Below are 12399 nucleotides of genomic sequence, written 5' to 3' on the forward strand. Positions count from 1 at the left end.
CTTCTAATTTGTGTATTTCTTGTGGGTTTTATCACTCAACACCCACATTACCTTATTATATACACCTCAAATCAAAACTGAAGAATAGCTTGCTTATTAAAATCTGTCACTGCTGTTAGAAAACATGCCACTGCCACACATTTTGTTTCTGGCTTGCCTCATCACCAGTGCTGCCACCTCAACACCCTGCTTGCCCCTTTTACCAGGTCTGTTCCTGTGTGGGTGGGGATGGGGAGAGCAGCCTTGGCTAGATCCCCCTGCAGAGCATTCAGCAGAACTGAATGGGGAGTGGCACCAAGATCTACATCTCTGCCACTTCTCTGATCTACTTTCTTTGCAGCCATTAATTACCTGTTAGCTCACTTCTCAAAGGTGTTTTTTTTCTGCTGCTATCTTTCATCTTTTCCCCTTGTTCTTATGCATTCTCTTTCATACTTGTCATGGAGGAATATTGGGATGGAAAACTTTTATCTCCTCCAATACTGGATTTTGGTTCATAATGTTATTGCTGTGTCTGCAACAACCTAATTTCCTCCTCCCCTGTACATACCTTTATTGCTGAGTTATTAACCAGGTAAATTTTCTCTCTTGTCACTGCTGTTTGACACAAGGTGATTAGTTTAATAACAGGGGTTATTTTTCAGAAGCTCCCTGGAAAGGCTGATGGACAAAGGTACCTCCCACATGTAGTGTAGTGTAGCTTTATTATAACTTCATTTCACTCCTTGGCACTTGTGCTGAACCATGGATACAATTCCTCAGGTTGAGATATATTGTCAAGAAGAAGAAATAGCAACAAAGAAGCAAGGAGGCTATTCCTTAAAGCTGAGCAAATACAGACAAAAAATGTTAATATTCACTTGATTTAAAAAATAAATTAGCTTTAGCTGTTTTTTCCATCCCCTTTGGCATTTATTTTCCAGAACTCTGCATTCCATCAGATTATACTAGTGCAAGTGTTCTCAGAAAGCTCACTTTTAGCTAGTATACTGAATTATTTGTATGACCCCAAGGGATCAGTTCCTTGTAATTACACAAATAAAGGACTTGACTTACTCGTATCTACACACTGTAACTGGAGCAGTGGGCAACTGGTGATGCACATTAGCCATGTTTTAATGGGATAGTGATCACCAGCAGCTCCTCCCTCTGATTTCCCTTCCAACACACCAGGGACTCATTTTGTCAAGGGATGGAGAAGCTTTCTAGTGCAGAGTGCCTAACTGATTTTTAAAACCGTGGTAGCACCTTGCTGCTGATGCAGCCCAGTTCCCTTCTGATACCAGCCAGGTGCTGGTGCCAGCAGTTTGCCATTGCCAAGAGCTCAGTTCATGCAGCCAGTACCAGGGTGAAAAAAGCTTTATCAGGTAAAAATACCCTAAAGGTTTCACTGCCCTCTTGGCCTCTGCAGTCGGGCAGTGCAGGTAGAGGCACCAAGGTGTTGTAGAGGAACCTCTCCCTCCAGAAAGCAGTAATAGAGCAGTAATAGAGCAGTAACAAAGCTGCAGAAAAGTCAGTCTGAAGATGCCACAGAATCATCACACAATCACAGAATGGCCTTGGTTGGAAGGGACCTCGCAGATCATCTTGTTCCAGCCCCTCCAAGGCAGGGATGCCTTCCACTAGTCCAGGCTGCTCCAAGCCCCATCCAGCCTGGCCTTGAGCACCTCCAGGGATGGGGTGTGCCCTGCTGCCCTTGGTGTGTAGCTTTTCTCAGAAGTCAGAAGGCAGTGCAGCTGCTCCAGTTGGAACCTGCGGTAAACAGGAACAAGCCGTGAGTGTAAATACAGCAGCAGTCTCCTCCTCTTTGCCCGGACAAGTGCTGCCCTCCTGCAGGCAGGACCTTGGACCCTCAGCAGCTGCTCCTGAGCCTTTTAACTCTGGGAAAGGCAGATGTGACCATGGTCCTTGCAGAACTTGAGACTGGACATTCCTTTGCTAGTCCTAGCTAAATCCTGCTGCATCTTCTGAGTGTGAAAAGTTGTACAGAAAAAGACAAAATACAGGTTTAGCAATCTAGCAGCAGGTAAGGAGAATACAAGTACTGGGGCTATTTCAGGGCATCTTATGAATTTAAAACACAATAAATCAAGAGCCTCAAAACTCATCTTGCCCTCAATGTGCATGAGTAACTTGGTGGAGTCAGCAGAGACAGAAAAAGTCTGTACTAAAAACAATAGTGGTGCAAGAAGTGTTCTGGGATTTTAATCCATGCTGGGCAATAAATTCCTCATTAGCCTTGGGCAAAACATGTAAGAAGTGTGTTTTCGTTTCCTTCTTTGTAAAAATGCTCATGTGGGAATAACATCTGAGCACTGGGAGGTGCTGCTGGCAGACAAGTTCTGTTTCTGAAACCAAGGAGCAAACTCAGGGAGCCAAGTGTCATGATGAACCAGAAAAACACATTCCTGAAGCACTGCAGCACAGCCAGGAGTTCACTCTGAGTGCCGAAGTTGCTGCTGAATCTGAAATGCACTTTGGCTCGAAGGATTTATTTTTAAATACAATTTTCAACTATACATCATTGCTGCCTGTCTCTGCTCTGCTCCCGGTTTCCTGCTGCCTCTGATGAATATTTTGAAGCCTTATTGTTCTGTCATGTGGCAACAGTGACCATCATGTCAAGGGAGGTTACAACCACCGGCAGGGGAAACAGATGAGACAAGTCTTTGTTAAGCTCGAGAATCCATTTATCCCCCCCTACCCCAGGCTGGGGAGGGGATGAAGACGAAGGGAGGTGAAGACAAAGAGGGCGAGAAGGGGCAGGGTCATGGGTTTTATAGGGTATTCTAGGGGAGGAGTCTTAAGGTTTAGGTCAAGGGAGGAGATCAGATTTCAGCCTCCTCAAAACAGGACTGCACAACTCCTCCGTTTATAAATTGGTTAAAAGGTGTGTTAAATAACTTATAATAAGGGGATTCTCGGGAATATGACTTATTGGTTTGCAAAATTAAAATGAACATCATTAAGCTAAATTAACAAGTACCAGAAAAGCATTTGAGACTTTATTACAGAGGATAAAGTAACAGAAATGATGATACTGAATTAAATGAATACATTTTCACTTAAGGGGTTAATAGTTCAATCTCCTTTGGCTTTTGATCTTCCCACCAAAAGGGGTGCAGTTCTTTCATTTCCTCTTCATGCGGGGCACAGTTCTTACTGTTTGGTCTCAGCTTTGGTACTGGTGTTGTGGGTGTTACTACTGTAGGTGATGAAGACTGTGAAATGAGGAATGGTGAAAGCGGCAGTGGTAGAGCTGTCAGCAGGACACGGTAGGGTCCAACCTTCTCTCACAGCTACGCAGTTCTGCCACACCTCTTCTGCTGTGCCAGCTGCAGGGCACAGCAGGTCTTGGCACTCTCTCTGACTAGCCCCTCCTTGCCTCCACTGCCACGCGGGCCTGGGGTGGGGCCAGCTGCAGCTGCGTGGCGGGAAGTGGGGGGATAGGTAGGTGGGGGGGGAAGGGAAGGTCCGGACTGGAAGAGAAGGACTTCGGCAGGAAAGAGGGGATCTCAAAACCGCGTGGTAAGCACCATGTTTTTAGAAGGAGCGCCTAGGAGGGTGCAGCCACTGCCTTCCTGGGTAGAGAACAGGGGATATGGAAAGACAGGGGGCGAAGGAGGATACAGGACAGAGGGAGAACGGTAGCACACCCGCATCACTTCTGGATGGTTTCTGACCTTGTCCTGCCTTCAGGGAAAGGGGGATAGGGGTGGAGAGGGGCACAGGGTGACGGAGAGACGGTAGCAACTCCGTGCCATCCTGGCAGTTTTCACTCCTTGCCGTGCTCTTAGGAACAAAGGGTAAGGAAAGATACAGACAGCTTCACAGAAACTGAAAAATGTGAAGGTTCACTGGAGGGAGGACCACTGATCTAGGGCACTGACACTCTGCATGTAAATCGTCCATAATAGTCTATAAGTAGTCATCAGGATTTTACCATCCATAAGTTGCAGCAAATGTGTTAGGAGAGCTGATAAGAGTCCTCAGCATGGTCTTTTTTGCAGGCAGACTAGCTACTTGTAGCTATTAAAAACTTGTCTTGGTTTGGAAGACAGGTATTTGCTAGGGAGGGGTGGGGCCTCTCTAGGAATGGGGAATTCTAATCCCCTCCCTCTAAGTTATTATAATTTAGAAAATTAAAGGAGCTTTTTCAGGCAGAGGTATGGGGAAAGGAATAACAGTTTTTTACTAGTAAATATAATACGACTAACAAACAACAACAACTACAGCAATAATAATAAACAGAACTAAGAACCTTGAGGGGCTTTGTTTCACAAGCCCGGGGCAGTCTGATCTCCTGGGCCCCTACCCCAGGAGCACTAAGCTGGAAGGGTGGAACACTCCGGGGCTGATGGCTGGAATGGTGGGTTGTCCCAAGCAGGCGGGGGGGGGGGGGGGGGATGTCCTGGCAAAGTGAACAGTGCTGAAGAAGCCGTGACAGCTGGACGGGGCTGGCCCAGTACTGGTTGTTTTTTTTTTTTTGCTCTGAGATTCAGGTGGTTTTAGAGTCTTTTCACCTTCTGCAAAGCTCTGAGCCAAACGCAAGAAAGAGACGGAGTCTTCAGGTTCTGATTTTTCAAGGTTGCGCGCTTCGTTTATTGTTTCTTATCTTACAAATTTCTCAGTGCCCAACAAAGGTCTGTGCAGCTGCTCAGGCATCTGGTGACTCCTCGACTCTTCCCGGACTGGGCTGTCTCTATCTTTTATACTAATTGCTACGTATTCTTTATTTATCATTATTTGCTAATACCTATCACTTATACTAAACAGGTCACCTCTACTTTGACCCAATCCCTTTAAACTACTTTGTGCTACCATCACTGCAGAAAATGGAGTGAGGGAAGAAGAAAGAAGAAGCAGGAGACAATGCCCCAAATCCTCCATCTTGCTCCCATTCACTTCAATACTAAAAACCTAAACCTACTGTTTTCTCACCCTGTGATAAGCTAAACTACTATCTTTTACACTCTTGTGGCTTGCAATCCTTCCCGCAGTGCAGGAAGCCTTTCCCATGGACTGAGATCAAAGCCAATGTCCCTCTGGGCCAGGGTCCCAGACCCCCCTGTCCAGGTCTCTGACCCTCCAGGGCAGCCAAAGGAATGCCCTGGACTCCAACATCTCCCCCTCCTGTTTGAACCAAAAACACCTCTTTGGCAACCCGGTCCATGGCCTGCCGTATGCATCGAAGCAAACACGGCAAGATCATGAGAAGAATTACAAGCCCTACTAAAATATATACAAATGTTTTTAAAATTCCCTTCTACAATGGTGAAAGGTCAAATAAATTGATCGCACTAACTATTTATGACTCACTTCTCCAAGTTTGTTCACACTCTCCTGCAATTGCTTGATGTTCTCATGAAAGGATTTGGAATGATCTGACAAATTCATGCAGCACATTCCCTCAAATTCCTCACACCCGTGCCAGTGGGTCAGCAATAGATAATCTATCGCTGCCCTGTTTTGGAGACTTGCTCGTCTTACACTGTCAGTGTCTAATAACATGTCACTCAGTGCAAGAAAGGTGGCTCGGGCATGTTTGCTCAGCCAACAACCCACCTGATCCAATTGTGTCAAGGCTACTCCTGATGCTGCCTGTGGTGAAAAAAGTGCAACCGCAATTCTCTGAGCCTTGTTCCATGTGTGAACATTGTCATCACAATTTGGATCATACATCTTGATAGATCTTTTCTCTATATATTTTTGTTCTCTCATCAGTGTCATGTTGGGTGTTAGCAATGAAAGCGTTCCGATGCTGCATGGACCACCTTTGACATTTGCGGCGATTGTGGGCCAAATTCTGTCTCTACAAATGAAAAAGATTTCTCTTGGCAATTGTGCTGGAACATGGTTGGATGGCTTGTCCAGCATCTTAGTGTGATTACACCAAGATGATGAATTTCTGTAAAAATTGAGGTTTGGAGTGATGTCTATTGTTTTGTTTTGTGCCACTCCAGAAAGGCCGAATTTCACACAAAATTGCATTCGGACCGATCCAAGAATTTCCAGTTCCTGAGGTTCAAAAGGAGCTACAGGAAGGAATTTCGTCCAAATATCCCATTGGTCCGCTGGATTTACAATGGACTTTGAAATCACTGGAGGGATGTTTTCTGGAATCGGCCATTTGCTCACTGGCAACCCCACTAAATATGTTGAGAAGGGTTTCCCTGGCTTTGAGTGTGTCAGGCAGATGGTATCTAAACCTGATGCATTGGCTAGAGTTTCCCAAATATTCTCTTTTGGTTGAGCCACGGGCAAAACTGCCGCATTGCTCAAGGCAACCAAGGAGAGAATGAGGCACAAGGATAGTTCTTTCATGTTCAATGGCCTTTTTCCTATGGGAATCTTTAAAAATGCAACACCACCCAAGCCCCAAAGAAAACTCAAGTCCCAGAGTCTCTTTTGCACGTAGAACGAAAGGATGTCTGCTGTCTTGACACTGGCTCACATCTGCGTGCCCACTTCTCTTCCTCCGGTCTTGGGGTCTGCGTCTGCTTGTGTCTGGACTCGGTATGGTTTCACGTGCTTTGCCGCCAGCCACTTCGGTCTGACCGCTGTGGAGACACAAGCATATCCCTTGCCCCAAGTTATTAATTTGAATGGCCCTTCAATCTGTCCTGTTTCTGGGTTTCTGACCAAAACCAAAGGATTTTCCTTCAGCTTCGCTCTTGTGCTGTTTGAAAAATGTCTGATAATTGGTGGAGTTGGTTCTGCAAAAGAGCCATTTAGAAAATTCAACACATACAAGGCTTTATTCAAGCGCATGTACGGTGTCGCGTCTGCTTCTCCTCATTTTTGTCTGTCCAAAAGGGATTTCAATGTTTGATGTGTCCTTTCAATGATTGCTTGACCTGTTGGAGAGTGTGGGATACCAAAGGTATGATGGACACCCCACCTCTTCAGGAATTTGTCAAGCACTTTCCCTATATATGTTGGTCTATTATCTGTTTTGATTTCTTGCGGCACGCCTAATGATGCAAATGCCTGCAAGAAATGTCGACAAGCATGTTGTGCTGTCTCACCTGTGTGCAATGATGCAAAGACTGCACCTCAAAACGTGTCAACTGAAATATGAACATTTTTGAGTTTCCTAAAGGATGGATATTTTGTGACATCAGTTTGCCATAGCTGCAAACTGTGCAATCCTCTTGGATTGACTGCTCCCATGGAAGCAGGAGGTTGTACAAGCCGATAATCTGGGCAAGCACTAATGATTTCCTTTGCCTGACTTTTGGAAATGTGAAAAGTTTCCATTAGTGCTTGAGCATTCTGATGGAAGAATGCATGACTCAATTTTGCCTGTTCAAAAATGTTTGGTAAAGTCCTTGAAATTGGCATGGTCAATTTGTCTGCGTGTGCATTACCTTCTACTAAAAATCCTAAAAGAAATGAATGTGCCCTGATATGAGAGACAAAGTACTTACATTTTCTGTGTTACAACAATGTTCTCATGCACAGCAAGCATGAATACCGCACCTTGGACAAACATCCAGTGAGCTTGCGATCTTTGCAAGTTCTGGACAGTCCTTCTTGAAGTGCCCTTGTTTGCCACACTTGTAGCACTGTCTTTGCTGAAAATTTGCGAATGCATCTTTGACAGCCTTTTCCACTTGATCCCCTAAAATCGTGGCAACGTGCTGTGGTGTCCCCACCTTGCTGCATGCCTCTAGAATTTCTGCCATAGAGGGTTGGCCAGGCATTGCACTGATGACACGTTTGCATTCTGGATTGGCATTTGCAAATGCAAGACACTGAATCAAATATGGTTTCACCCCCTCATCACTGACTTGCCTGTCCACTGCTTGTGTGAGACGATCGACGAATGAGGTGAAAGATTCTGAAGGACCTTGCTTTATGTCTGTGTAACTACTTTCTGTAACTCCTGTCGGTGGAATTTGCACCATTGCCTTTCTGGCTGCATTCTTGATGTCTGTCAACACTTCTCGAGGAAAAAGTCTGGCCTGACGTGCTGGACTGTTAAGTGGTGGATCACCGGCCAGTTGTGCAATGGTGAGGCTTGCGGTCACTCCCCCCTGATATTTGTCTCTGAGCTCATTAAGAGCTTTTCTCCATTTTGCTTCCCAGATGATGAACTGTGAGTCAGTGAGGATCATTGAAGCAAGGGATTTGAGGTCAAATGGTGTTAAATCATATGTATTAAATGTCCCTTTTAAAAGTTGTTTGAAGTATGGAGACCCCAATCTATTATCACGAACGGCTTTCATCAGATCCTTGACGACTTCATGATCCAATCGCTCCCATCTTGGGTTTGCATCCTGTGCATCATAAGTCACAGGCATTGCCATACTTCTTGAACCCATCTGAAGCGCCTCCCCTTTCAATGCATGCTTTCTTATTTTAGTCTAGTCTGTTGCAAGAAATTCCCGTGCACCAGGAACCTGTGTCTTGTTCGACACCGGAATTGATTGCTGTGTTTGCAGCTTCGCTGCTGCTTCATCCTTTCCAGGATCTACCTGTTTTTGAGGCTTTACCTCATCCTGTTTTGTTTCTTTTTCCTTTTCTTGAAGAACAGGAACCAGGGATTACTGGGCATCACCCGATTTCTCTGCAGCACTTTTCCTCGGAAGAAAAATTTGAGAGAAAGAAGACATTAGGTCATGTTGGAATTCTGAAGCTGCTTCACTGAATTGCCGGAAAAACTGCCTCATAAAGTCCTTAGATAACAAAAATGATGATGCTTGACGTGAAAACTCAAGTGCTTTTGCTTTCCGGATAAGAATGCCCTCTGAAGCAGTGATGCAGATGATGTCGTCATCAGTGATTGACATGTCCTGATCTTCTTCTGCAGCTTCATCGTCCCTCACCATCGGCAAAGGTTCTCTCGGCTTTTGTTTGAACTGCTGTTCTGAAGAAGTTGATTTTTTATATGAAACTGGAAAAAAGCGGTGTAACGTGGCTGTCTCGCTGCTGAAAGGTGCTTCACTCGGTGTGCTTGATGCTCGTCGTGCTTGTTGTGGCTTCACAGTCCCGCCCCTAGGTGACGATGACACGTCGACAGCTGGCATCTGCTGGCTCGTGGTATTATTTGGATTTGGTGTTTCTTTCCCTGCCTTTGACGGAATATGTCGAGTTTTCAAAAGGCTTTCAATTTCTGGGTACATCTGTAAAATCTGAGATAATTTTGGACGCGTGCCCATCTGCAGAAACGCAGCAGCTGTGTTTGAATCACCGCGCGCAGGCGATTCAGCGACCAGCGAGCGGCTGGTGGGCGGAGTTGAGCTCCGTGACGTTTGGCGCGTGGGGGTGGCACCCTGGAGACACTCTCCGCCTTGGCCACGCCCCGCCCCTGCCTGTCCCGGCTCGGCAGCGCCTGACGGAGTGTCCCCTCCCCGCTCACGCCCAGGGGCCGCCCCTTCTCCCTCGTCATCAGAATTTGCCACACCCAGAGCAGGATCACGTTTTGGGCTTCGTCCCGCCCCTGCCGCACCTGCGCCTGGACCCTCCGCTGATGTTTCTGGGGTTTGTAGTACTCTGCTCGATGTTTCCGGTTTCGGCTCCCCCCTTGCGCCCCGCGACGCGGATGTATTTTGAACTGTGTTGCTTCCTGTAGCTTGCGTCATCGGCGTGCGCCGAGCTGCCGATCCGGATCCCGGCTTCCCCAATGCCTCAGTCCCGTCGCCTGCGACCTCGCGCCGCTCGTCCGCGAACTGTTCTCCCTCGCGATCCACCCCCTCCCCGCCCTACGCGCTTCCTGACCGCACTCCGCCGCGTTCCGCGCCCCGTCGAGATAGGTTAGGATCGCCCCCGTGCGCATGCGCCGCAGTCCCGCCCTCCGCTACCGACTCGGTTGGGACCTGTTGTTCTCCCGGCGCCCCCCTTGCTCCCCCCTCCCCCCACGCACCACCCTGTTCCTGCATGGACAGGGAAAGGAGCGGTGGGGTGCTGCTGCGTGGTGATTGTGGAGGGGTGAAGGGACTCCGAGGTGGGCTCTGTGTCAGACCTGTCTTCCCCACCTCTTGGGACGAATGTAATGTGTCCTCAGGAACTGCTTCAAAATAAAGCATGTCCAGTTCCTCTTGATCGCTAGGATGGATTAGAAGTTTCGTCTTTCCTGGGACTAGCACTTGATCAGCTTTCGGGGTTTTTGATGAACTTTGTGACGAACCCTGGGAGAGCTGAGAGCTCCCCCCTCCTCCATCTCCTGGAGGAGGTATTAAACCTGGGGAAAGCAGCTGTCTGTCTCCTCCCTTTGACTGGCCGACAGATAAAGCGCTACTATCCTCCCCCCTGCCGTTTGGCAGCTGTCCAATCCTGGGACTTTTACTGGTATTCTCCGATATAGCTTCTAACATAATTCTACCTGCGGACAACAGCTTAGCAGCTCTTTTGTCCTTCTTTGTGGCTCTATCATACAACTCCCTATTTGCTTCCTGCCAAAACCCTGGCTCAAATAGGACACGGGTCTCACAGTGAGGGTAATTACAATGGACCCAGAGCATCAACGCCTGAAGCTCTTTCTCCTTGAGAGCCACACCGTGTGTTGAAATCACCCCCCTTAGGGCTGCTAAAATAGAGATTTGTTCCTGTGAAGTGGTTCCCCCCCATGATCTAGATCCAACTGTTCTTACCAAAGCACAAAGGCTTGTGTGCAGCTGTTGTCGAATTCACCTCAGAGGTGTCCTGATCACTGTCCAGCAGGTTTCAGGGCGATGGATTCCAGGGCCTTTGGAGATCTGTCGGTCTGGGATGAATTTGAGATGAGCTGCTCTGGCCAGAAATGTTCTTCTTCTCCAGAGCTGACCGTCTGGCTTTTGATCTTCTGAGAGCTTGCGATGTTCACTGCAGAGGGTTCACTGTGACCCTTTCGGTGCCCCTTTCCAGGAGCCCACCCAGGGACGCCAGTTCTCGGGTTTTTTTTTGCTCCGAGATTCATTTCAGGTGGTTTTAGAGTCTTTTTGCCCTCTGCAAAGCTCTGAGCCAAATGCAAGAAAGAGACGGAGTCTTCAGGTTCTGATTTTTCAAGGTTGCATGCTTTGTTTATTGTTTCTTATCTTACAAATTTCTCAGTGCCCAACAAAGGTCTGTGCAGCTGGTGACTCCTCAACTCCTCCTGGACTGGGCTGTTGCTATCTTTTATACTAATTGCTACGTGTTCTTTATTTATCATTATTTGCCAATACCTATCACTTATACTAAACAGGTCATCACTACTTTGACCCAATCTCTTTAAACTACTTTGTGCCACCATCACTGCTGAAAATGGAGTGAGGGAAGAAGAAAGAAGAAGCAGGAGACAATGCCCCAAATCCTCCATCTTGCTCCCATTCACTTCAATACTAAAAACCCAAACCTACTGTTTTCTCACCCTGTGATAAGCTAAACTACTATCTTCCACACTCTTGTGGGTTGCAATCCTTCCCGCAGTTCAGGAAGCCTTTCCCATAAACTGAGATCAAAGCCAATGTCCCTCTGGGCTCTGGGCCAGGGTCCCAGACCCCCCTGTCCAGGTCTCTGACCCTCCAAGGCAGCCAAAGGAATGCCCTAGACTCCAACAGCCCAGCTCTAGCAGGGCAGGCGAAGAGGGCTCCGAATTCCTGGGCACCCCAGCAGATGATGGATGGTGGTAGAATTCCCAGGATCGGACTTTCTGTCGACAGTGGACTCCTCCCGCAGCAAGCCTCCCCGTCCTCCCTGAAAAATGCTGAGAGCCGGAAAAGCACGCTCAGCTCCCTCAGCACTGTCCTTTTCCCTCCCCCAAATTTAAGTGATCTTTCCCCACCCTCAGCCACTTCTTTTGTGTGGGTGTCCTGGTTTAGGGACAAATTTGGGAGAAAACCCCTGAATAGGATCCCTCCGGGAAGCAAACCCAAGTGGCCCCTCCCTCCAACTGGTCTGGTAAAAAAATTTCTTTGGAGAAAAATGGAAAAAACTATTTTACTTAACAAAGTGCATACAAGTATAAAGAAGGAATAATATGAAACAATAAAACCTCTCGTTCTAGAGTGAGATGGCAAATTGAGAAAGTTCTTGCCGTGGATTGAGCTCAGCTCTCTCTCAGTCTCTCATCAGTCCCAGTCCCTCCGGCACTGCTGGAAAATGCCGAGGTCCAGGCCCCGGTGGGCCTCAAGTGCAAGCCCCCAGTGCTCCCTGCGTCCGGTTGTGTTCCTGCTCCGGGTGGGAGCTGACCCCCAGCTAGCTCGGGTCAACACAGACACAAAGTTTCCAGTTCGTTTTGGCTTCTCGGCTCAGCAGCTGGACCCAAAGGTGACAGTCAACAGCAGCAGAAGAGAAAAGGCTGGCTCTCAGCTTAGCAGGTTAAAGGATGTTTATTAGCAGAGATCTCCAAGCTCCGAGGCGAGCGGCTGAGAGCTTCCAGGCTCAGAACCCAGCGGCTGAGAGAGCTTGCTCCTCCCTCCTACCCCCTATAAGCGG

The 12399-nt window shown here is 47.6% G+C and overlaps 1 protein-coding gene across 4 annotated transcripts in view; it reads left to right on the top strand.

Annotated features, from left to right (window-relative positions):
• The window catches only part of FGF13 (fibroblast growth factor 13), a 360807-nt gene that overhangs the window by 300809 nt on the left and 47599 nt on the right, over positions 1 to 12399 (top strand). The window contains exon 5 of one of the 4 annotated variants that reach the window (XM_058423866.1): positions 8535 to 8939. The exons of the other annotated variants lie outside the window; for them this stretch is intronic. Within the exon in view, the coding sequence (XP_058279849.1) occupies positions 8535 to 8621 (87 nt within the window). The 3' untranslated portion in view covers positions 8622 to 8939. Of the gene's footprint in view, positions 1 to 8534; positions 8940 to 12399 lie in introns of those variants that run through there. 4 annotated transcript variants of the gene reach the window in all.

The sequence above is a fragment of the Hirundo rustica genome, chromosome W (genome assembly GCF_015227805.2).
Source record: "Hirundo rustica isolate bHirRus1 chromosome W, bHirRus1.pri.v3, whole genome shotgun sequence".
NCBI lineage: Eukaryota > Metazoa > Chordata > Aves > Passeriformes > Hirundinidae > Hirundo > Hirundo rustica.